Source organism: Syngnathus leptorhynchus, chromosome 1 (genome assembly GCF_054491065.1).
Source record: "Syngnathus leptorhynchus isolate UIUO chromosome 1, UIUO_Slep, whole genome shotgun sequence".
Lineage (NCBI taxonomy): Eukaryota > Metazoa > Chordata > Actinopteri > Syngnathiformes > Syngnathidae > Syngnathus > Syngnathus leptorhynchus.
Window position 1 is genome coordinate 15718160 of NC_141195.1, and position 24702 is coordinate 15742861.

Here is a 24702-nt window from a genome sequence, read left to right on the forward strand (position 1 = left end):
CTTGTGTCCTCCTACTAAACACTCACCACCCTCTGTCCCTCCCTGTGGCCCTGAACAATTTGAAAAAATATGTAATTGTGATTTTTTTTCAAGGACAGACAAGCAATAATTTAATCTTTATAATGAGAAACAGTATCAGACGTATTGGTTATCTGGTTTTGGTCTTTCTGGTTGAGGTTTGCGCTAAATTAGTGGCAAATGAACCATGAATTAACATTACACTATTGAGCATTACACTATAAAATATTCATAATGAAATTTAAAAAAAGTAACAGCTTGCAGCCTTTATGATTTCAAAATAAAATGCATTCCACTAGATCGCGATGTTGATTTGAATTTGATTCATCGCTTAGCCCCACCCTCCAGCCAGAAGCCTTCAGTGATGCTACCCAGAGGTGATCCACCAACAAGGCCTGTATCTCATTAATTAGCGCTGACATTTTGTTGAGTCTGGTTTGTTCCACACCAGAGAGACGGGGGCCTCCATACGGGGCTATCACCAGCTGATAAAATTTCAATCACAGTTTAGTTTTTTTTTTTTTTTTTTTTTAGCAACATGTGTTTACTCTGTGAGCAAATTTTAGTGCTCTTAGTGACGAACGCCAAGACTCATGAACACAGCGAGAACGCACAAGGCCATCATCAGTCAGCTTTTCAGGAATAACATCTGCTTTTCATCACTGCAACTAATCACAGATCATCAACATTTATGGATGTGTGTGTGTCTTTTAAAGAGGAGGAACGTGTGTTTGTGTGTTTAATCCATCATTAAACACAACAGCAATAAGTCAAATCCGGAAACTTGTAATGTCTGTAACTGTTTAGTTTTTGACCTCAGGCCAACTGTATGCATACGTACGTGCGTGCTCGTGTGTTTGCCGTCTGACCAAAAGCCAAGCACCGACGGCAATTATTGCTTCACATGGGTGCACTTATGTTCCAGCTTGTTCTTGTTGATTTCCGAGTATGCGTCTGTCACGCCTACACGCAAAAGCACATACCCCCCAACATACACGCTCTCACACAAAGCAATGAAATGATGGCAAACGATGCATATGCGTGAACACTCTTGTACAAACATCTGCTCCTATCGTATTGGTCGCTTGTTTTTCAAACTGATTAACTATCACACACTGTGTGTGTTTGTAATCTGATAGCACACGTGGTGTGTACTTACTTATCCCCGATAGACTTGCCACATGTACACCATCATTTATGATGAAAAGCAGCATCCCCCTCCCACACACGCACTGCCCGAAGGATGATCATACCGCTGAGCATCTTTGATTAGCCGACTAAACTTGTTCTATGGATATGTTAAGTATGGTGCCAAAAAGTCTTAAGATTCCGCAAGCTTTGCTGTTTCAAGAAATTAATAGGAGTACAGTAGTGGCTTCAGAGACAAGTGAGACAACATGTATAGTGGAAAGATGTTTTGAGTTACACGCATAGTCAGGAAAAAATTTAACAAATTAAAATTTCAAGGCGCCACAAAATGGGCGGCAGGCTGAAATGGCTCCGCTACGATAGTTGGCATACCCATGACTCTCTTTAGAATATGCAGTTTGTATGATAGATTGAAGTTATTATGCACATTGTAAATTCATTGTTTGTTTGTTGTTATTTTTGAAAAAAAGAATAAAAAAGGGAATTGGTTCAGTCAAAACTATCTTGTGTCCCTTTCCAGTTCTCTGTACTGGACCGACTGGAATCGAGAGGCTCCCAAGATTGAAAGCGCATCAGTGGATGGTCAGAACCGCCGGGTGGTGGTTTCTGACGGGATCGGTTTGCCCAACGCTTTGACATACGATTATTCATCCGGGCACATCTGCTGGGCTGATGCAGGTAAACAAAACAATTGGAAGACTGTATTTCATCTTTGGCTGGACACATTGTCTTAACTACGTCGGAACAATTTTGAAAAAATATTTCTTATTTGTTACAAATGATTATTTTAAGTGTTACCCTCGACAACTGCATAACAAATGTGTGGCTTTATCGCTTCAGCTTTCTGTGTTTAATGACACAATGATATGTAAACATGTGAAATGCACTTGGGCACTGACCTTATCTAGACACTATAAATAAACAAATTACACACACACAAACACAATAGAAATACACTAAATGTCATTCTTTTGAATTATGGGTAGGGTTGAACAAAAAGATTGCTTACCATGTGGATTTTTGTCTCTTTCTTTGTTAGGCACTAAGCGGTTGGAATGTATATTCCCAGATGGTTCAGGGCGAAGAGTAATAAATCCCAGCCTCAACTACCCGTTTAGCATGGTTTACCACCAAAACCACTTCTACTACACTGACTGGAGGAGGTGAACAGTTGAATTTGTTTTTTGGGCAACTGAATTTGACCCATTAATCCACTCATAAGTGCGACTGATGCTGATACTGAGCTGCCTGAACACCTCCTTGCAGGGACGGTGTCATCACAGTCAGCAAAGACAGTGGTAAACTCACCAATGAATATTTACCGGACCAGAGATCTCACCTGTATGGCATCGCCATAGCAACATCCCACTGTCTATCAGGTGAGCCGATAGAATTATTTGCCTACACTTTTATTTATTTACACCATCTGGCGATTTGGGAGATTTTTCAAATAAAAGCTGTTGGTTGGCCAAGTAAAAACTCAAAACTAGTGAACAATTCTCCAAAAATGTAGCCTCAAGATTTTTGTGTCCAGAAGGAGCAGCAGCACAATGCCCATTCAATTGAAGCATTTTTTAAATTGTGTTTTATATTGTACAAAATTAGAGAGTACTATTTTTCTCTTTGAAAACCACATGACTTTTTTTTCCAAGGTATAAGTAATTGTTGGCTTTCCATTCATTTTAAAGACAAAATAATGAATTAAACCTTTATTTCAAGGCACCACAAAATGGTAATATTTTTTGGGCACGTCAACAAACTCTGCTAAAAATATGCATTATGTGTATGTTACCTCACTGTCTATTTTCAGTATATATATATTTTTTGATTGGAGCATATGTACAGTGATGCATGACAGCATTGTTCAGTGTAAAACAATGTATGCGTTGTGTGACTTGACATCCAGTGATGAAACATGTCATGGTTAATGTGACTTGTGAGGCACGAAACCAAAGAATACATTCATCTGTGTCATTTGATGCACTGATGTCATATTCAAGACTTTTGTAAAACACCTGTAAAGAACAAAGTATCACTCTAAACACAGGATGATACCCAAAGTAGTAACTTGCTCGCACTCCCACCCCAGCCCTGACACATAATGTGATGCGTCATGTGTGCTTGACACTGGCTAAAGCTGTAATAACAACAATCTGCTTTAAAGAGGTTGTTTCGAGCGTGATGACAGCTTCAAAAGCTTAAAAGCTGTTATTGTTCAACACACGCAGACACACTTGTGTCACTTGTTAGACTGCTCTGCAGCTTCACACACAGCTTCTGTCAAAGGAATCCAAGTCTGACTATTATTATATATATGTACGTAGATATATGTATGTATATGCGTATATATGGTTTCATACTTCTTAAGTGTGTTGTATGCATATTTCAGGGAATCACTAACAGCTGAATGGCAGCCAAGACGGTCCTTTGGTGCTAAAGTTCTTGGGCCATTTTTGAGCCGAGGGTGTAACAAGCCCTCTTGGTGTCCCTCAGAGGAAAAAGGATGCTCTCAAAGGGACACGGCTTCCTGTGGATCAGCTCTCCCCCCTCCCCACCCCCAAGATATAACCGCACATTAAAAGTTCTGTACATTTTTTTTTTTGTACCTAATTTGTTTTGTTTTTTTCCGACTGATTTTTTATATGCAAGTTTTTTTTTTGTAGCCATAAAAGTCTAAGAGTAGTATCACTTTTTTTTTTTTTTTTTAAAGCATTTTTAAGAGTGTTTAAGAGTAATAAAGCACCAAGTTAATATGCAGGCTCAATTTAGATTAGCATAAAGACAGGAAACATGGAAACAGCCATCCAAAATGAGGAATGTGAATCAGATTACAATCATTAAGGCTTCCCTCCTCTGTGTGTCAGAATGCAGCAGCTCCATGTACGCCATCATTTCCCAGCACCACTAATAGTCCCCCAACTCCTGTTTTTTCTCTCTTTATAAGATGTGATATTTATACCATTAAAAAGTGTTTTGGTACTGGACTCAGTTTATTTTTTTTAAGTTGGCCACTCTGTGGAAGCACATAAAAGGGTGAACAAGAAGCAAATGAGTCAGAAGTGCCCCCTTTTAAATCAGAACAAATGGTTGTCAATTTTAAACAGTCTTTGTAAAATACATAAAGTTAGCCATGTGCACAAAAAAAAGTGTCACAGAAGAAAAATGGCATCAACCACAGGCTTTCAAATCATTACACCAGTCCTCCAGAAGTTCTTTATGACCCTCATCTGCCAACCTTTCCCAGCCTGTGGTCTGTTTTGGGGTCGGCAATGACGGCTTGAACTGCTACGATGGCTTCGTTGATCCTGGTCTGAAGCTCCCTCAACTCCTCGATGTGCAGCAGACGCAGAATCTGAGCTGCTTCGTTGAGTATGGCATCTAGTGAGGAGACCACAAAGCAGATCTATGTTTCAACATCCAACACATACATGCATGCATGCAATGTCCTTCATTCAGGAAAAATAAAACTACTCACCACCAGTATCAAATCCCAGGTTGTGCTTGTCTAAGGATACTGGGACACCCTGAGTGCAAGCGGAGAAGACATACATACATACATAAACTGCCTCAGCAATTAAAGCACAGAATAAACCAGAGAATGTGGTTTTGTAGAAATTGTGTCTTGAAAAGTGGAATGATGTTAAAAGATATTGAAATACAGAATTTGAGATGTAAAATTTGGAATGTTTTGAATCAGTCAAGAAATGTTGAATGAATAAATACATGTAAAATATTTCTTTTTTTACTGTGAGGATTGTGGAATTTGGGGAATGTGTGAAATGAATGAGTTGAATTCTCCAACATTTGGAGAAGAAACTCAACGATTTTATTTTTACAAATTAAAGCAAAAGTCAGCATTAAATACTTGGCTTCTTAAGTGCTCTGCCAATGCATTTACCTCTTTGCTGTGGCTCGCTTTAGCGATAGCCTCTGGTGAAAGCCTTTCTTGGATGAGGATTCGAATAGCCTTTCAGTTGGAGACACACACACACAAAAAAAAGTCAATTAACTGAAATAGATTGGTGTACATGTTCAGTCTGGCTGGAGAGGGTGGGGGGAAATCTTTAAGCACTCACCTTGAGCATCACCAGGTAATCGTCATGCCGCTGTATCTTGAGGATGTTGGCCAGGGCGAGCACGCCCGCTTTGAAATCCGGTGAGTCACCTGAGTCGCGTAAAGACACCACAAGAGCCTCGGTTCATCCACAAGAACATTTGGAGAAAGGGCAACAAGGCGTCTGTCCTGTTGTGATTGATGCCTACTGTCCAGGTTGATGAGAGGGTCTGACGTGGCCCTGCTATCGTTGGAAGCTTCCAATGATGGACAGTTTCTGTACTTGTCCACTAGGTAGAGACACATAACACACAATCATATTCAGGAACCGTTAAATTGGAACCCCTTTGGGGAATAGGGGTGGGGCACAAGTCAGCAATCTTCTACCCAAAAGTGAAAGTCTCTCTGTCTGTCTCACAAAATACATTTGTATTTGAGTACAAAAAAAAATGGTGGTTTTGCCGTAAACAAAATAAGCAAGTACACCACAGTAATGTGTTTTTGCTGTCAAGAGAATGGATGGATGGATACTTGCTGATAAGGTATTGGTTTTTGCTATGGCGTCATCTATTGACGGATTTCTATACTGCAAGAAAAATACAAGTCTGCCCTCCTACCATTGTCTCCATATTCATATCGCACCGCCAAGCCCAGCAGCCAGTCTACAGCCTCCGCTCTCTCAGATGCTCCAAATGGACAGTTGACATCTTGCAAGTACTACACGCAAAACAAAAACAAAACTATTAATTATTCATCTTCGTAATCACAAGATAACTATTCAGTTAGATACTGTATCTTGAGTGAGCATCCAGTTGGATGAACTCACCTTCTGGTATGCTTTGGGCCAATCAGAACTGGGGATGTTTCGCAGGTTGCCACGATCTTCAATTTTGTAGTGCCGAATCTTCTGGTCCTCCAGCCACACTACAAAGTTCCTAAACTGAGTCTCATCTAGGAAAAATATATTAGTGATAAGTGATTTTGATTGTTGTGTTTATTTACACATTAGAACAACTGGCAGAATGCAACAAAGGTTGCACGTCTTGGGCTGGGGGACTATCTGGCACCTGTCGAGCAAGTTAGCCAGACTTGCATATATTATACACAGCACTGAGTTGAATTTACACCTTTTTTTTTTTTTTATACGGCCCTATATTACAAATTAGTTAATCTAATATATGTTTTTGTGAATTTGGAATGGTATATAGGAAAAACACAGCGCCGGAATATTTTGAGTAAAATTTTGAGAGACCTAACTTTTATAACTCAAATTGCAGAAAAATATTTCTTACGTTTAATGTTGGTTTCTTGTTCAGCAGTTTTGTGCCATCCATTAATAGTAATTTTTTATGCTAGTGAGCCCTTTACACTTGGGAAAAAAATAAAAGAAAAATCACACTAGTGGTTATTTTGTTGGTTGCTTCAAACCCTGTTGTTGAGTTAGAATAGTGGCTATTTATTTTATACATTAATTAGCAAATGTAGATTGGGAAAAATGCATTAGATTTCTTTACCGATAGTACTGGAAATTTGCATTTTAGGGTGCTGGCAAAGGTCAGGAAAAATGCATGCCTTTGCAATGCGCATATTGCATGTGTGAAGTGCTCAATGTCACTAGGAGCGCTTGCGCATCACGCAGTTATCAAATAAGGCTTAGGTTTGACTCACGAACATACAGTTGTTCTGCTCGTGTCAGGAGTAAACGTCACAGGAAAGACAGTCATTCTACTAGTGCGGCGCATTGTTCTTTCAATTTGTCTTACCTGCACAGTCAAATCCGCTCGGACTGTGATAGTCTAAGGCAGTCAGTTTTCTCTTAAACATTACTACGTTAGGCTTCACACTTCGACAGTATAATCGGTCGTCACGTTATGAAGAAGCAAATGCCACTTGCTGTCAAATGAAACAGACACGCATGCGCAGAATTGAATGTCCTGTTTGAGCTTCCGTCGTTTTCTTCTTCTGTGGTGTCTATTAGAGTTGGACAAACAGCTTAACGGTACACTACTGCCACGAATTGAACTGGAGTGTGTGCTGACCATTGACAGAAACTGCACAGAAAGAAAAAGTGTACTGGATATTGATCAATCAATTTGAATAAGAACCGTTTATTTTCAGGTTAATATTAAATTATGCTATTCTGAGGGTCTAGACACGGACAAAAAAAAAATATATATATAAGGTTTAACATTGAAATTTATATTTTCGATTGGTTATTGTCCTATGCATAAGTACTGCATTGAGCAAGTACCCCAACGTGGCCAGGGTTGCGAAGGCCCACCATAGCTTAATTTGTAAATCAAAAAGGTTATCAACATCAATATACTCCAAGCACAGCAGGTTTACTGAGAGTATTAGGAAACTCAATGTGTTGCTCAAACTTGACATTTGTTCAGAGCGTCAACAACAGAATGTCATAGTTCAAAAACTGGAATGGCAGTGTGCACATGAGGCGCTTCGATTGAGGTCATGGTGCGGCAGTAGCTGTGTTCGGAAATAAATGGGAGAGGAGCTAACCCTGCCGCTCCAAACACATCCACTGGCAGCGTTGTGTACAGGTGTTGGTCAGAGATTATTTGTGACACGCATTTAATGAGGATGCCAATGGCAGCGACAATAACTTTACTAACATACACTGACAACAAAATAAAACAATTAAAAGATGTGTTTACTGAACATCTTATTGTACAAGATGAGACAAAAACAAATTATGATCTAAAAAAAAAAAAATCATACAAAATTAGGCTAACAATGGGGGTTGGTTTTTGTATTTGTCAAGAATGTATTAGCTCAAAAAGGCCTCATGCGTGGTCCAAGGGGTTGGGCTCTATTGGGAGGCGTAATGGCTATGTCGAGATAGTCTCCAATCTGGAAGCGCTGAGACTGTAGCGTCATGGAGTCGTCAGCACACTTCTTGCCAGACACCGTATTGCCAATCTCTTTAAAGCTAAAGAAGGAGGTGGGGGAAAGGGACATTTTTGATCATTACTGTAAGCAATGCAAATGCAAATTAGTACACCAAGTGATGCTGTGGCACTAACCGATACACTTTCCCTCGGAGGTCAGGGAAGACGATGGCAAAGCTGAAATGGGTTCCTTTTTTCCTGGCTTCTGGATACACTTCCTTCACAAGGCTGGTCAGCTCCCGAAGTGTAGCGTCCATCCTGGAAGAAGCACAGTCATCAGAAAAAGCGGTGTATTGGTTTTACCTACCTTGGGGCAGGGGGGGAAAAAAAACGTTTCTTTTTGGACTGCTCAATGTTGGATAAAGTTGCATTCCTTGGCAAAAGAGGCTACAGAGGGTCCTTGGTTCACAACCGTCCTGACTATTTCAATATTACAACTGACATGTGGCAGAAGAATTTGGGCTCGTGGCCTAAGACAGTGTATGGGTGTATTCACTGTTTGCCCAACTTTAAACGGACGGGGATTTATCTCCCATGCTGGTCCGGACCTTTTATGCAAGTGTGAATACCCACAAACGAACCCTGGTGCGGACCAAATAACCGGACCGAGACCCACAGTCTCACCATGTGTATATTTGCAGTTCACTGGAGGGAACATTGCCACGGGCAAATTCATCTTGGCGGTGGTGTCGGCCATTGTTGGTGGTGAAAACTCGCAGGAGAAGGGGACATGTCTGTGACAGAAACAAGTGTATTTGTTGATGATATTTTCAGAAAGGTTCTACTCAGAAATTGCAGAAATCATTTAGGATAAATTACGGATAACATTTACTGTAAACTAAACTATTATAATTTGCGTTTATTTGCAGTGACAATTATACTTTGGACTGCGACTAGTGCGGCTAACATTGCACGAGTAAGCATAGTTTTCATATAAATCCAATGGCTAATTCAAGATGAACCTCGCGAGCTACTGTATTGAAATGATGGTCAATGGTCACCCATGGTAGCACCAAGTAGCCTATTGGATGTGTTTATATTAAAAGTAAATATAGATTAAACGCGGCTTTAAAAGAAGACCTGTGTTTTCTTATTTTTGCCTGCTGCATTTGACCTGGAAATAAAATTATAACACGAATAACACTTTGGACGTCGTGTCCTGAGCTGCGTGCTAACAGTTAAATGCGGAGCCCATGCGTAACACGCCATACCTTTTCTCTGTCGATTGGCTTCTCTGATTCCTTCTTAATTTCTTCCTGTGTAACACGCGATTCAAGGGCCATTTCTCGATTTGTTTTAACTGTTTGATTCACGCAGTTTATCGAAACTTTCAACCGCCTTGTTTGGATAGATTCGCTACAACGCTGTGCACGGAACAAAACCGGAGAAACTGTTTCCGTTTGCTGTTTAGCGACTTTGCGCCCTCTGCTGTTTGGGAGTCGTCATTTCTACACACATAGGGCGCGTTTGGAAATGCACTTTGAGATTGCGTGTTTGAAGAGGCAAAATTGCAATCTGTTCCCATCAATTTCCGAACACAGCCACTTATTGCACTTACCGATTGGCAAATTTGAGCAATGCACTGAATTTCCCAACGATCGTAGTGAACTTGTGCGCGCTCGGAGCCAATTTCCGGTGCGCCCATAGGTACCACGCGGGTAGTGTCCGTCCCCTCCATAAATGCGTCAGGACGGCGGCCATATTGTAACAGTCATTAAGTCAAAAAGTCAAGCAGTATAAAGGCTGCATGAAAGGAATGTTTTTTCAAGAAAACGTGTTGTTCACATTTATATGGAAATTATTAATGATTGGATTCAGTTAGTTAGAATCATGGATACTTCACACTTTAATTACAAACAACAATAATTCATAAAAAATCCATACATTGAGCGGTAATCCCATGGTATAGATTCACGACTTTAGGGCAATTAATAAAACCCCAAACCAAACTGTGATGCAGCGCTATTTCTAATTGCACGAATAATTACTGCAACAGTTGTGTTGTGGCGGACCCAGGCCTCTCACGCAGCAGGCCTGCAGTTAGGGGAGATTATATGTACATTCCTGCAGTTAGGGGAGATTATATGTACATTCCTTGGTACATCACATTGTCTTTATTGCTGTGATCACTTGTGTCTTGTCTTACTTGTTGCCAGTCAGTCTTGGAGATCTTTATTCCTTTGATCACTTGTGTCTTGTCTTTCTTGTTGGCAGTCAGTCTTGGAATGAAGACATGTTCCTTACTTCTGCCAAAATGTTACCGCCAATTTCCTTTCTAAATTGACATTCTGCCTGACCGACACTTATGGAATGGGACAGGAAAAAGTAAGTAACTGCAATATAGTGGAGTGAAATCTACATTGTGTTGTAACTAAAAAGAACGGCACTGATACGCTGTCTGCTGAGCTTTGTCGACTGCATGCAGTCATTGCCATAGTGTCTCAAGCAACAGAAAGAACGTAAACATGAATTTGAGCATTAATTGTCACTGGACACTTTTATGCCATCCTCCTCCTCGCTACTTTAGTAGAAAGTGTGATTTCTTGGTGGGAAGCAGGCTTTCGCTACTTAAATTTCCCCCACAAGTTGGTCAATTACCGTGTAAACAGAACGCCAGTTCCAGCGACGTCACACAAAATTATAAATGGATATGCCGTGCCCAATAAAACATGTAAACGAATTTTGACTCAATTGTGCAGAGCACTAGTATGATATAGACACAAGACTCCTGCAATCATTACTACTAATGGCAATTTTTATTTCATTTTGGGAAATACCTAAGAAATGACGAACCCAATAAAATTGGACAACAAATTGCCACTCCCTCCTCCCTCTCATAAAACAGCACACATGCCAGCCATCCACTAAACCCCCCACCATCCATCCCCCAGCCCCCACCACCCCATGCACCCCCTGCACGGGGGCACACTATGTGACAGAGGCGGATGGCCCTGGCCACGCGGGACGCAGCCGCTGCGCTTGGCCTTGGTGGGACCACACGCGCCGTCTTCACACTGGACTTATCTCATTCCTTCTTTTGTTTCACTTAAACTCTCCCTTGCTCTCTCATCCAACTTTCTCTCTCTCTGTACCCCCACCCCACTCCTTGCCCCACCCACCCATCCCCACTGCTCATCACCCCTACTCCACGAGTGGTCGCCTCCCACACACCTGTGGGAGAAGAAGGATTGGAGGACTCGCTTGGGCAGATGTGCTCATAGGAGAGTGGGAAGAAGGTGGGTGTTAAAAGTGTGCGTGTGTGTGGTGGGGGGTCATCTCCCATGTTGATTTACTTTTTTGATCATGGTGATGGAAAACAGGCATTTGGGCATCTCTTGGATGAAGAGTTGAAAACATGTGAACAGAATAACTAAAATTCATTCAAATGTGTTAGACACTACCCTAATCCAAGTCAAATTTTGAATGATCATCTTAATGATGAGCAAAGAAATCTTGCAACTTTTCCAGCTGAGCGTTTTTTCTTTCGACTATAGTGATTGTTTTTGAAACATGGATGCTACGCAGATGGAATCTTTTTTCTTTCGACTATAGCAATTGTTTTTGAAACATGGAAATTAGGAATCGTCCAAAAAGATTTGGAAAACATATCCGTATTACTTCCAATGATTGTTAGTTATCTCAAAGGTGAAGCTTAATGCTTAATGGTATTTTTTCCAAAACATATTTTCGCAAAGTTTAAACTCGAAAACTTTTGTGTCAATTTTCTGTCTCCATTATTTCTTGCCTCACGCGCAGTGCAAGTTTGTTTGCAGTTTTGTCATGTAAATCGGTTCTCCTATGTACACCTAAAGATATTAGGAATGTAACAAAGAACATCTGTTTTGATTTAAAAGATGTGAAGGAAATGCCACATTTACAATAGCCTATTGACAACTTACAAGTTCATTCATGTGTGTGTATACCATATAATGTTTTTGTTTTTTTGTCAAGTAGTGAACCTGAAAATAAGATATCAGACTGCTAAATTGACAAAGATATCCAAAGATATTTTTGAGCCATTGTGAACATCTTTTTATGCAAAGGACAGGAAAACATCTGCAGCTAAAATCTTGTGTTTACGTCCACCCATTAACATGCCCCCGACCCGATCACGCGTCCAGCGCCTCCATATGAGTCAAAGTGGAACCGAGAGAGAGTTTATCTTTAAACCTTTGTTGTGTGCTTGTTTTTTGAGGGGGTGCAAACAGTCGGCCAAGAGTTAACCGTTTGACTGAGGACAAAGACCTCTGCGCCATCAATAGTGCACGGCGCCGCTGGGACAATATCCATCTAGCAGCTTCTCTATTATTCGTAGGACGGGTGGCATTTCATCACGTGAACACATCATGTACATGTCCGTATGCAAATCAGTCACAGTAGTGTAGCTGGCAAATATTTTGGACTATATTTTGACGTGGGTTCATTTGCAAACTTGAAATACCTTAAAGAGGGCGGTGGTAGAGTGGTCGATTTTGGGTCAGCGGTATGATCCCAAGCCATTGTGAGCAAGACCCTGAACCTGCTCCTGATGGCATGTCATTTGTAGGTGAATGGGCAACCAGTGTAGTTTTTAAGTTCCTCTTCATTTAGCAAATCTAAAAAAAAATCTTGATCTTGTAATTTAACCGCTATTCTTGGCATCATGCGATGGAATTTTTGGCATCACATCTCAGAAGTAAACTCGAGTGTACAATCACTAAGGTCACTCGAGTTCATTATTCCTTATATTATTATCGAGTAGTTTTCGTGTCGTATTGTTGACTAACAAACAACCAGCGTATCAACCAAATACATTGTGGGCAGCCTTGCTCGACCTCTTAGAATTTGATGCGTTAGGCATACTGTAGTAGAGTAGGCTACTGTAAGTGCGTGTGTGTGTTTGTGAATATCAGTTGATCCCAGGCAAACATTTGCCCTCCTCAGCATTCCTGGGATGTGATGAGTCCAGCATTCAACAGGGACAACCTGTTATCCACTCATTCACTTCCCACAGATGGCCGTCCATTGTCCAGTAGGCAGCCAGTCAGCCAGCCCTGCGGCGCGCACACACACGCACAAATTCTTGCAAGCGTTCACATGAACAAGTCTGGTGTATAAAGTTGATTTCAAGGTGGCATGCATTGCTGTTCATGTAACATCGGTGTGTTGTTCTTCAAAAAAAAAAGCAATTGGGGTTCAATGTAAAGATCCAATTGCCTTAGCAGCGCAGTCTCCCATGAGTTCATCTGTACATACTGTATTTTGGGATTTAATTGTACACAAACAAACTTTGTGTTTTTCTCTTTTGCAGATATCCTTTTTCTTCTGCTTTCTAGTCGATGGATTTGTCACTGGCAACGCAACGATATATTTGTAAGTTTTGCTTCTTTTGTGGTCCCATAATACGCCGTGTTCCAATGCTTCCAAACAAAAGGAACGACAAAATGTCTGACCCGAGTTGATGTCAATGAGAGGTGGTAGATTTACGGCAAAATTACACGACCAATTAAAAGTTATTAATTCTGTCTTTCTGTCATCCTATTGTTCTCAAACGTCTCACTCCAAGTACCATCTAAAATGTTCTTCGCTTGCCAAGTACCACTACTATGAGGACTAACGTTAAAAGTTTAGCTCAGTAGTCTTCATTCAAAATTCTAAACTAAACTCTATTCATCTAAAATGGGGGAAATAAAGCTGCTCTCAAATAATGATTCAATTAGAATAAGTCAAATTTAAATTCTGCCTAAATAAATGTTTAAAAGCTTTTATTTATGCATAATGAGCTCAAAAGTTAAATACAACTGATTTGTGTTTGGGCAGTCATTATTTTGTGCACCACTTGAGCGTGCCTAAATACCATTCATTAGTAGAACCGGTGGAAAAAAATGATGGAATCATCACAGAGGATGTTCATTCACTTGTTTCAATTTGTTGGGAAACAAAGCAGATCACATATATGACACGAAACGAAAGTAAAGTCAATGTAATGTTTTTCAAACAATGTTATTTGATTTCTGTCAATTGCAAATGAAGGAGGCACCATTAAAAATCTCTTTTAGGATTGGCTCTACTTATCACCTTTGTGTTTGCTTGGTGATCTCCGCATTATTTGAACAGCAGAATTCCTTGTCTCTTTTCACCTGCTTGACTAATAATGATGAAAATCGCGAGTGATTGACAATAAAGCTGACTTTGATTCTGAGTATCAACTACTTTTAAGTGGTTAAGTGTCTTAATTACAGACCAATTTCTCTCCAGGTTAAAAAAAAAAACGTGTGAAGCATGGGTGACTGGAGCTTTCTGGGGCGACTGTTGGAGAACGCTCAGGAACACTCCACTGTGATAGGAAAGGTAATGGCTTACGCCAGTTCTGTGTTCTCCCATAACTTCTACCTCTGTTGAGCTCAATTCCAAACTACATATGACACATTTTGAGATGTTCTTTGTTTGTTGTGTGTTCCTCAAACCTTTATGGTACTTACTTCTCAAGGTTTGGCTGACCGTCCTCTTCATCTTCCGTATCTTGGTGTTGGGTGCGGCGGCCGAAGAAGTGTGGGGCGACGAGCAGTCCGACTTCACTTGCAACACGCAGCAGCCCGGTTGCGAGAATGTTTGCTACGACGAAGCCTTTCCCATCTCCCACATGCGCTTCTGGGTGCTACAGATTATCTTTGTGTCCACGCCGACCCTAATCTACCTGGGACACGTGCTGCACATTGTACGCATGGAGGAGAAGAGGAGGGAGCGGGAAGACGAGAACAGGAAGTTAGGTCGGCACCCGGGGGACCACGACCCCCTCTACCACAATGGAGACGGCGGTTGGAAGAAGGAGAAGCCGCCCATCCGCGACGAGCACGGCAAAATCCGTATCCGCGGGGCCTTACTGAGGACCTACATCTTCAACATCATTTTCAAGACCTTGTTTGAGGTGGGCTTCATCCTGGGACAGTACTTCCTCTACGGCTTCCACTTGAGGCCACTCTATAAATGCCGCCGCTGGCCCTGTCCCAACACAGTGGACTGCTTTATATCCAGGTCAGTTCTTTTATAACTACCCACTTTTGCTTGAGTTCAACCTCCTGTCTAGAATCTTTGATACACCAAGCTGGATTTTCTTACTATGATTGAGTGCCTATCAATCAAACTTTAGCAGAACCCTCACGGGAACAACCAGTCATACCTACATGTCACTGAGCAGGAATCAATCCAGCGTCAGGCCACTCACATCAGATGAGCAAAGATACATCATTTGTAGTAAATACCAAGTAAAACTTTCCCGTGGCACACCCAATGACCTCTCAAAGCACACTAACGTCTAGTTGAGAATCACTGCTGTGATCACTACCAATCTAAAGGTAGCTAGAGCTGAGTTTAAACAGAATTATTTCCCCCCCTGATAACTGTTCGCCACTCTGTGTTGTTGCAGGCCAACTGAAAAAACGATATTTATCATCTTCATGCTGGCGGTGGCTTGCGTTTCATTGGTCCTCAACCTGCTGGAGATCTACCACCTGGGCTGGAAGAAAGTCAAGCAAAGCGTGACTAATGAGTTTGTCGCCGACAACGAGTCCCTGCTGCTGGGCGCAGTACGAGCCGGAGACGCCAAGACTCTTCCCGAGGAGGTCAGTCCACCGGCGCTCGACTGTTTGCCGAGGTACGCCAGCGTGAGTGTGGTCGGGGGCAGCGTAGCCGAGGGGGGTGCCGACAGTCCCGCCGAGGTGATCTCTTTAAGTCCCGATACGGCAACCGGTTCTGTCAAGATGGACCGCACCTTGTTCCACCCAGATGACCTCCTGTTACAGTCGCTGCCTGGTTCCATTTATGGAGGAGTCCACAGACAGCTGACAGAGGAGAAGCAGAACTGGAGGAACATGGCGTTGGAAATGCAGGATGCCAATGGAAAAAACTCCTCCGGCTCTTACCCTCCTCCCTCACCTCGAATCTCCTCCTCCTCCTCCCAGCCGGAGGAGTCGACTATCCCCGCTCCGCCGGAGTCGCAACACTCCACTTTTCCCACACTCCCTTGCCACGCTCGTCTCTACCTCCTCTCGCTGGAGGAGGCTTTGGCAAGTGAGGAGAAAGCAAAGGTGAGCGACGACTCCACCGTGGTTACCAAAGCGGAGATGCATCAGCCTCCTGATATGCAGAAGCCGAGACGGGTGGGCGAAAGCAGCGGCGCCAGGGCTCGGCCTGATGATTTGGCTGTGTAACCACAGCAACGTAAACAAAATCCTGCATCAATCTGGATACAAGTACTCAAGGTGCCCATCAGTCATCAGCAACAACATAAACTGGACAAAGTCAAGCCAACGTCTGAACATGACCATTTACTTCTAAAATGGGCCTCTGAGAGCAGACCTCTGCAAAGGCCAAACGATCCGCGCTTATTCACAAATTTATCAATTCACTGATTCTTTGGTTTAACCTGTTATTCACATGAGATTGGCGCCATCTTGGTACCAAGAAACTATGTTGATGTGAATTGAGGAGTCTTCTTTAGACAACAGTAATACTTCGATGCCGTCTTGTGGCGTGTCAGTACCGAGGAACAACGTTGAAGTGAGTTGAGGCGTTTTGTTTTGGACAAAAATAGTGCTTCGTTTCGGTAATTACAAAGGTTTTGGTGGCAGTCAATTACTCAGACAAGGTCACCTCAAAAATCACCCTCAAAAAGCATGGGTTCACTCAATCACCATAGATAACCGATTCTGAGAATGCCTGAAAAAAATCTGCACCTTTATCCAGATCTGCACTGATATTTAATGCCCCACCCCTACACAAGGTCCTGTGAAAATCAGTTGAATATTTTTTTTTTGTGCACTACCGCCAACAAAGAATTCAGCAATGAGAACACAACCTTCATGGCGGAGGTAACTGATGCCGCTTGCTTAGATGAACAAAAGAGGAGACAGAATTGTAGTCTATATTTTTCTACTGGAGGGAAATTTTGAAAACATTGAAAAAAAAAAGTGTGTAAAATAAACAATCGGGTTCCTTTAGATAATCTATTCCCAATTAAAACATAGGTACATGTAGCAGCAGCAGCTAATCAAATACAGTACAGACAATGAGGAGAGACGTGAGGTCCTCGTTCAAAAGGTCATGCTAAATGTTGACAAGGCGCATCTGTAGCTTGTACCAGAATCTTCCCTTTTCACACAAACGCTGCAACATTTGATACGTTGAATGTGTACGATTATGTTATGGAAAAATGGGAAGAAGAAAAAAAGTTGTGTAGAGGATGTAGCTGCGGTATCGTAAGGCTACAGCTAGCTGTGCTGCGAGGGACTATTCACCTTACAAATGTTTTTCTTTTTTTGCAATCCAAACTTGTTCGCGTAGGGTGCTACTTCTTCTACATCTTACTGCTTGACAACCACGACATTTGGCTCATCGGTAATTAACGTTTAATCTCAAGATTGGGTTTCACGTTTTTCGGAATATTAAAAGCAGTTCTTTTGTGAACCCATCACAAACATTTTGACCATTCATATTCACAAGATTACGGCCTCGTAAGCTAGCAGTTTAACTGGGACATCTCAGTTTTGAACCTAGTGTCTCGAGTCCCAGCATATTTCACAAGCCCTGTTGTTTTATCCCGCTTTTACGCAGGTCCTGTTTTTCTAGTCAGCAAGCCAGTCGTCCCGCTTTCACGCAGGTCCCGTCCCGGCGTCCCGTTTTTTTCCCCCCCAGGTCTAGTCAGCAAACCAATTGTTTGAGCCATCTATGGCCGTAGCGATTCATACAGTACATCAATTATAAAAAGGAATTTAACTGTTAAATTCCTTCCTGTTTTCACGTTTGCGTGAGCGTTGCACTGAAACTTGGACTACTTCCTGCTTCCATTTTTAAGAATCATGAAAAATGAAGTCAGAGCAAACGGGAGTTGAGCGGTTTCCAATGTTACAATGTGGGCGGTCCTACAACATGACAATGTTCTGCTTGGCTAGGAACTGTCAGTTGCTCAGGGTATTGTGAGCACGTGGGAATTGTCCTGCCACTACTCTGACCTTGTTTCAAGCTTTGAACTAAGAAAACGCCACGGGATCTCTTTGTGGACGAGCTGCTTGATCGTCTGGTCCACATTAAATGGGAAAACTCATAGCTTGTGGTTTGAAACACATTATCTATGATAAACAATCCTGAAAATGTCCCGACACACACCAGTAAGCACACGCAAGCTGATTTTGACGATGATGATAGCTGGACTCATTTAAAATTTAAGAGCTTAGAGGCAGCAGTATGACGTCTTCATATTTGTCTTTAGTGTCTTTGCTTGGAGAGATAAAGACAGGTTTGCACTTTTGTTTCTTATTAATGATCATGACGGGGCTGGACGGGCCACATGGGTGTGTTGGAATTGTGTGTTTGTGTTCATTAATATTGTTTCGGTGTTGATGCAAACACATCTCGACTGTTACATCAGGGTCAATTATAAATATGTATACAGTATAAATACGGGGTAGAGGCTATCATAGGTCAATCAAGGTGTGATGCAGAATTAGTTTTTTTTCCCTTCTTTTTCAAAGGTTCCTGGTTCTATTTGGAGATTTCTTACTATTTTACTGTAAGAGGATATTGGCAAGAAACAAAACCTCTCCAGCGATCATACTGTAGGTCATTGAGCGATTGGAGCTGAGCATCTCCGAGGGTCCAAACCCAAATAGGCTGTTTTGGTTGGAGGACTTGTACAATTTATTTCTGATGCTTGTGTTTGCAGTGTGTTACAGAACTGTTGACTTCCTTCTAGCTGTTCTGTATAGAACAAATTTCATTTTCTAGACTAGCTGTAGATTATCATTGTGACTTTTAGGTTTCGGGGTGGGGGTCGGGGGATATGATCCTTTTAATTTTTTCCCCGTTTGTTTTTTTATAGATATCCCATGTGGGTTGTTATTATTTTCCAGTCCCTCTCACAAATTCCTGCCTGTCTCACGGAATTTCGCTTGCAACACTGTACAATGAGATTAAGATAGCTATTTAGCTAGCTAACGCTCTCGTAAACAGATCACCATGGTTGAGGGTGAAGTGAGGCTATCTCCCACAAAAGTGAATGAAACCACCAGATTCTGTTCTTCCAGCACTTTGAAAATTACAATTCAACCAAAAAAAAAAAAAAAAAAAGACTGTTTGTCTCTAAACTGGGCTCATTTTACAAAATGTTAGCGAGCTGTTTTCTAACCTTTAATAAAGGATTGCACATTGACTTTGTAGCCCGCTATAATTAGGGGATGATGATAGAAACACAGAATTGTCTTTAAAGAATTTAGAAATTTCATTTGCAATGATGAAGATATTCATCTAAAGTCGTTATGTTGTTACTGTATATGTGTATGGATCAAGAGACTTTCATCTTAAACAAACGTGTTTGAGGGACTTCCATGACAAAAACCTAGTAGTGCAAACCCTGCTTTTAATCCACACTGTGTGTGTGTGTGTGTGTGTGTGTGTGTGTGTAACAAAGTCTTTCATATAAACTTTTGTTGAAGAGCATGTTGATGTAAATGTTCATTTACCTCAGATGTTTAAAACAGTGTTACTCAATAAACTTATTTTGTACCGTTGCCCATCTGCTTGGTTTGTCGCCAGTTGACAATCCGCGTCTATCAAACAGTTTGGTGTGCGTTTGTGAGCATTTGTGTCAGTGTGTGAGTGTGAAGCCATGCTGAGGCCAGCACTCCCTTTATTGTTAGTGAAAATCACAGGGATTTTAATTGAACAAAAAGTGTGGAGGGAGTGAAAGGGCCTTGAATGCTTGCTAACGCCAGCATGACCTCTGGACTCTTGTAGGCTGCAGTTATACCGTGTTACGCTCATTCTTTAACTTTTACTAGTGTGGAATTGGGAAAAGCAATTTCTGTGATGCTATTTCTCAATGTCTTCAAACAAAATCTCTCACCACAGCCGAAATAGAGTATATTTTGCAATGTCTAGATTACTTTAGAAATTTAAGCCTTTTGTCTTGTCTCATGCTTGCTTGGGTTTGTGCTCAGGTACTCTGGCTTCTTCCCACATTACATAACATAGCAATTTCTTTCTGTAGTTTGCATTTTCAATCACACAAAGATGATCGAAAAATCATGAAACCTTTCATAAGTGTTTATTCACCAAAATTGAATTATTCACATGACCTGGTTTTGATGGTGAGCTGAAGTTTGTGTCTACTCAAGGCATCCCATCATATCGGGGGTTATACTTTTAGCCACAGGGGCTATTCTAGCCATACCCAAGGTGAAGGCAGTCTCATACTGGTAGTAAGATGGTCCTTTGAAAACATAAACTCCCTGTGGACCGCATAAAGCAGCGTCAATGCCAGAAATGGGCAGGAGGTAGTCTTTGGTCACAGCTCTTGGCGTGGCCGACAAATCAATCTCGTAAAGGTTCTTTCCTGAAAACAAGTGAAGTGAACTGTTAACACTCTGTTTGATAAATGTGTCAAATCCAAAACGTTTTACCTTGGATTATGTGAACGTTATTTTCATCCCCGCACAGAAAAGCAGCATCGACATGTCCCTCGATGCCCAACTCTTCCTTAAGGGATTTAGGGTAACCTTCGATGAGGGTCTTGTGCGGGTCCATTTTATAGATGTACACTTGATCACCCTGCAGGTGAAGAATTGCACCTCTGTCAGTGTTTAAAACTATCAAATAAAAGCAGGATTTTTTTTCTTCTCTTCGCATTGTTGAACAGCATCACTTTAAGAAGGGTTAAGGTTATATTGTGTCATTGTGCGGTTTTGATGAGGCCTACCTTAATCATGTAGTGTTTATCTGCGTGCGAGAAGACAGCATCCACCCCATTGGCCAATTCCCGCCACGTCCTCGCTATGGGGAATGCGTGAAGACCATCACGCTGACTGTCCAGACGCATGTACATGGGTCCTTGGAAGTAGATCAAATTCAAGCACGGTCTGTCTGTCTGTCCTTGAGGTTTTAGAGATTATTTATCGGTATAAGTGACCTTACCTGCGAAAAAATATTTTTTGCCTTGGTTGTCTGAGGTGATGGCGTCTATTTTGACCTCACTGCATTTAGGGATTTTATAATCTCCTCCGTGGCCTGTAAACCCACACACGGAATAATAATCATAACAATAACAACAGCTGAAAGCGAAAAAGAAATTTGTGGGAACGTTTGATGAGCTCACCAAAGTTGGGGCAGTCCATGAAGTAATTGCGGGCATCCTTTGGGTAGGCGCCGTTCACCTCACCTGAGACCGGGTGGAATCTAGTGAAGTTGTGACCGTGGAAGCAGTAGTAGTGCTCCAGCCAGCGCAAAGCAGACGTGCACACGGGCAAATTCGACCACGTCTTTGTTTTAACAGCTTTGGTGGCGATGTCATAAACATGCACGTCGTGACCTGTGAGGGCAGCATGAGCCATTTACACTTTTTGGAAAAACACAATGATCACAGGTTGTCATAACAACATACCCTTTAAGAAGAGAACCGAGTCTGTCACACACTCTCCTTTTGGACATTCCACAGCTGCATCCAGGTGAGAGGGGACTCCGGGGAAGTCGTCCTGTATTGATTTCGGATAGCCACTCTCCAGAGTTTGATTATAGTAGCTAAACACCTTGTCATCCTTGGAAGAAAAATTGGACACTTTTGTTACGCCTCAGCTAGAGCAGCTCACGTCGCCAATCAAAGAGTCTACTCTTACCAGGAAGAAATAGATGTGATCGTGGTCGTCGTGGTTCTCCGGATTGTGCATGCGGAAGGCGGCGTCAACGTGGCCAATGTTATGATCATCATCAAGTTCCTTGAAAAACTCGTTGGAGAGCTGAGCTGGCCCGTGGAAGCCTTTCCACAGGTGGGCGCCTACAGGGAATGAATCTCAAGTGTCATCACATTACAATGAATGCACTTGATCAATGTAAATGATGTACGGAATGGTATATAAAATTTAGTACACCTTTGAAGAAGATTGTGTTTCCTTTCTCATCTGGAGTGATGGCATCAAATTCTATCCCATCACATCTGTCCGGTAGGGCAGCATCTTGGACAGCTCCATCTTTATTATGGCATGGGAAATACAGAGGCACACCAAATGAGCCAAGTCGGAGGTCAGGCTACACCTTAATCTTCCAAGTAGAGAATGTCTAAACTAAAAAATTTTTGCTGAAATATGAGGAGAATGTGATGTTGGAATAGTTTGAATTGGTTGAGTAATGTGCAGGGAAGAGATAAATGGGTAAAATCTTACTATGGGAATTTGATAAATACATTTCTGAGAGGAATATTTTTAAGTTTGCTTTAAATCTGTAAAAAATGAAAAGAGGAATATACATATGTACTATGTATTGAATTTGATCATTTAGAAAATCAAAGGAATGTATTGTCGGAAAAAGTAAATGCACGTCATCAGGTAGTTTATACTGTCCAACAGCATGTATTTATTTTAATTATGAAAACCTGATGTGCTCAAGGGAAAAAACAGAGGTCAGATTTAATAATTGGTGAAAATCATCCATAAAATGTATTTGCTTTTCTGATTTGCAAAGTTGTAAAATTTTGTTAACGGGTGTCATCTTTTGCATTTGAATATTGGAATCTTATTTAATATTCTGCAGGCTTACAAATAAATAAAACAAATAAAACTCTGCCCACCTTCTTTGGTTACATCTGCAACGGGCCTGTCAGGGATGAAAAACAAAAGCATTATTTTTAAAGTTTATGTTCGTAAAGTCTCTAATTCAAGTTATAACATGATGAGTCAGCACCTTACACAAGTCAACGGTCAACACACCCATATTTGTTTAATCGAACCGCTTTGCAAACAAAGTTTTGAAATCAGTGCAGGGTCAGTGACAGACCGATCGATCGGCACTGTACCAATTTAGGAAAAACACAGTCCAAATAATGCAATTCATTTTAAAATAGATCTTTTTTTACAGAATGTTTATATTGGGTTGCATTATACGTACACACTACTAAAAAGAACTAAATAAGAATAAATAATAAAAGTATCACTAAAACCAAGTCGAAGTTATGCATTATAAGGATATTGCAAATTGTGACATAGTGTTCAATGAATTAAACAAAAAAAAAGACTCACAGTGATGCACCGAAGCGGAGTACAAGGCCCAAGCAGAGAGTTGCGAACAGCTTCATGGTGAGCGATCTTGATCAGATGGCAACCAGTTGGGCTTTTATACTTGGAACTGTGTGTCTTTGAATGTTTACAAATGGGAGTCATTCGCATGTCAGTGGTTGCGCCATGCAGTGCCGGTCAGGGGCGGTCGGTTATTCACACTGAATGTCTCGTGGTGGTTTTGCCCTCATTTTAATAATTAGAGCAGCTCGCGTGAATGTGGTCAAAGATTGCACTGGGTTACCTGATAAGATTAGAAGGACAGGGGAAAAACAACTAATGTGTGCCAAGGCTATTCTAAATTGAAAGCTTTATAATTATGACACACATTTTAAATAAGGCTATTACCAACTCAATATATATATATATATATATATATATATATATATATATATATATATATATATATGATATAAAATAGTAAGTTTTAAATTGAATTGTGTCGGAGAATTACTAACACTAAACTTCATTGACCCATTAAAAAAACCTGAATGGAATGACTGAAATGAGCAAACTTTTTCATATTTTAATATAGAAGCAGCATGAGTATATGCTCTGCAAACCGTTCACGAGTCACACCTCTGCAGACGAGGTTCATTGGGGTCAAAAGAGTTTTTGACAATCAACTCAATGACTGAAGTGTTAAAAACTTTACATTGCGCTGGCCATAGCAACAATGCACATGCACATCTTAGATTTGTTGTTAGTGCCACTGATCATGGCATAAAAACAAGTGGTAAAATTTTATGACTCTGACTCACCATTCGTGACACTTCAACGTGACTTCCTGGTCGTAAAACGCGTATTGGAGTGAGGCATGCAGTAAAGCGTTTTGCTATTGGTGGCGTTGCCCTAAAATAGTGGGGTGACGAGTACCCCTAGGGGTACTTGAAAGCACTTCAGGATCTACTTGCAATCTTAAATGATGAAGTATATGTATGTAGCAGCATTGAAGTAAACCAATCAATCAATCAATCAATCAATCAATCAATGAGCAAACAAATAAAAAATAAAAAATAAAAAAATAAAAAAATAAAACAACAAAACAATAAAACAATAAATAAATAAATAAATAAATAAATAAATAAATAAATAAATAAATAAATAAATAAATAAATAAGGCTCAGTGAGTCAGAAACTAACCTGTGTCACTAAAAAGTCTAGCTAAATGCAGAATTATCAAGTATTGTCTTCTTTTTTTAATTATTAAATATATGATTTTTTTTGCACTGGTTACGAAGTATTTGGCAAAAAAAAAAAAAAAAATTGAGGGATTGTACTACTATCAAATTGACAAAAAAATAATTCAGAAACGCTCCAAAGTTTATTGCGATTTAAGTGTCTCACTTTTGACAAGATACAACAATCAGATTTGATAATACCTATATACATTTATCTATCAAGAGTAAATCACATTTGTTCACTGATTTTGTGAAAAGAGACGAGAATCCTTTGTTTCAACATATATAAATAGACAAGTAACAAGTAAGCAGTGCAAGCT

General features: G+C 40.9%; 5 protein-coding genes across 6 annotated transcripts in view; 2 read left to right on the top strand and 3 right to left on the bottom strand.

Annotated features, from left to right (window-relative positions):
- nid2a (nidogen 2a (osteonidogen)) overlaps window positions 1-4145 on the top strand; it is a 29920-nt gene extending 25775 nt beyond the window's left edge. The window contains exons 51-54 of the mRNA XM_085911846.1: window positions 1688-1845; window positions 2207-2330; window positions 2434-2546; window positions 3557-4145. Coding sequence (XP_085767972.1) covers window positions 1688-1845; window positions 2207-2330; window positions 2434-2546; window positions 3557-3567 — 406 coding nt within the window. The 3' untranslated portion in view covers window positions 3568-4145. The remainder of the gene's footprint in view (window positions 1-1687; window positions 1846-2206; window positions 2331-2433; window positions 2547-3556) is intronic.
- Window positions 4139-7158, bottom strand: rtraf (RNA transcription, translation and transport factor). The gene is made up of 8 exons (XM_085911824.1): window positions 6985-7158; window positions 6048-6172; window positions 5839-5938; window positions 5431-5511; window positions 5244-5332; window positions 5066-5134; window positions 4643-4691; window positions 4139-4545 (listed from the first exon to the last, which is right to left on the bottom strand). The coding sequence occupies exons 1-8, from the start codon at window positions 7043-7045 to the stop codon at window positions 4391-4393; spliced, it is 729 nt and encodes a 242-aa protein (XP_085767950.1). The 5' UTR covers window positions 7046-7158; the 3' UTR covers window positions 4139-4390.
- Window positions 7159-7544: 386 nt separating this feature from the next.
- Window positions 7545-9555, bottom strand: sap18 (Sin3A associated protein 18). The gene is made up of 4 exons (XM_085911835.1): window positions 9339-9555; window positions 8752-8861; window positions 8263-8385; window positions 7545-8168 (listed from the first exon to the last, which is right to left on the bottom strand). The coding sequence occupies exons 1-4, from the start codon at window positions 9408-9410 to the stop codon at window positions 8012-8014; spliced, it is 462 nt and encodes a 153-aa protein (XP_085767961.1). The 5' UTR covers window positions 9411-9555; the 3' UTR covers window positions 7545-8011.
- Window positions 9556-10340: 785 nt separating this feature from the next.
- On the top strand, window positions 10341-19660 carry LOC147062166 (gap junction alpha-3 protein-like). Of its 2 annotated transcripts, none has more exons than XM_085929462.1 (5): window positions 10341-10452; window positions 13418-13479; window positions 14365-14457; window positions 14597-15141; window positions 15533-19660. In XM_085929462.1, exons 3-5 carry the CDS (start codon window positions 14389-14391, stop codon window positions 16314-16316), a joined length of 1398 nt encoding a protein of 465 aa, XP_085785588.1. In that variant the 5' UTR covers window positions 10341-10452; window positions 13418-13479; window positions 14365-14388; the 3' UTR covers window positions 16317-19660. The 2 variants fall into 2 exon arrangements, with proteins under 2 accessions (XP_085785588.1, XP_085785578.1); XM_085929452.1 differs by having other exon boundaries at window positions 10347-11363.
- Window positions 19661-20189: 529 nt separating this feature from the next.
- On the bottom strand, window positions 20190-23996 carry hpxb (hemopexin b). Its single transcript, XM_085929475.1, has 11 exons — window positions 23963-23996; window positions 23166-23279; window positions 22718-22743; window positions 22023-22121; window positions 21771-21928; window positions 21539-21692; window positions 21254-21466; window positions 21073-21165; window positions 20858-20988; window positions 20562-20709; window positions 20190-20494 (listed from the first exon to the last, which is right to left on the bottom strand). The coding sequence occupies exons 2-11, from the start codon at window positions 23219-23221 to the stop codon at window positions 20268-20270; spliced, it is 1305 nt and encodes a 434-aa protein (XP_085785601.1). The 5' UTR covers window positions 23222-23279; window positions 23963-23996; the 3' UTR covers window positions 20190-20267.
- Between the last annotated feature and the right edge of the window lie 706 nt (window positions 23997-24702).

What these genes read in the sequence shown, in the direction of transcription:
- rtraf (XM_085911824.1), bottom strand. Translation starts at nt 7,045, where the DNA reads ATGTTTAAGAGAAAACTGACTGCCTTAGACTATCACAGTCCGAGCGGA. An exon ending in CCCTCTCATCAACCTGGACA is followed by an intron (nt 5,333 to 5,430) that starts GTAGGCATCAAT and finishes TACGCGACTCAG; the next exon opens with GTGACTCACCGGATTTCAAA. An exon ending in ATTACCTGGTGATGCTCAAG is followed by an intron (nt 5,135 to 5,243) that starts GTGAGTGCTTAA and finishes TCCAACTGAAAG; the next exon opens with GCTATTCGAATCCTCATCCA.
- sap18 (XM_085911835.1), bottom strand. Translation starts at nt 9,410, where the DNA reads ATGGCCCTTGAATCGCGTGTTACACAGGAAGAAATTAAGAAGGAATCA. An exon ending in AGCCAATCGACAGAGAAAAG is followed by an intron (nt 8,862 to 9,338) that starts GTATGGCGTGTT and finishes TTTCTGTCACAG; the next exon opens with ACATGTCCCCTTCTCCTGCG. An exon ending in CTCCGAGGGAAAGTGTATCG is followed by an intron (nt 8,169 to 8,262) that starts GTTAGTGCCACA and finishes CTCCTTCTTTAG; the next exon opens with CTTTAAAGAGATTGGCAATA.
- LOC147062166 (XM_085929462.1), top strand. Translation starts at nt 14,389, where the DNA reads ATGGGTGACTGGAGCTTTCTGGGGCGACTGTTGGAGAACGCTCAGGAA. An exon ending in ACTCCACTGTGATAGGAAAG is followed by an intron (nt 14,458 to 14,596) that starts GTAATGGCTTAC and finishes TTACTTCTCAAG; the next exon opens with GTTTGGCTGACCGTCCTCTT. An exon ending in GTGGACTGCTTTATATCCAG is followed by an intron (nt 15,142 to 15,532) that starts GTCAGTTCTTTT and finishes GTGTTGTTGCAG; the next exon opens with GCCAACTGAAAAAACGATAT.
- hpxb (XM_085929475.1), bottom strand. Translation starts at nt 23,221, where the DNA reads ATGAAGCTGTTCGCAACTCTCTGCTTGGGCCTTGTACTCCGCTTCGGT. An exon ending in CTCCGCTTCGGTGCATCACT is followed by an intron (nt 22,744 to 23,165) that starts GTGAGTCTTTTT and finishes CATCCCTGACAG; the next exon opens with GCCCGTTGCAGATGTAACCA. An exon ending in TAACGTTCACATAATCCAAG is followed by an intron (nt 20,495 to 20,561) that starts GTAAAACGTTTT and finishes ACTTGTTTTCAG; the next exon opens with GAAAGAACCTTTACGAGATT.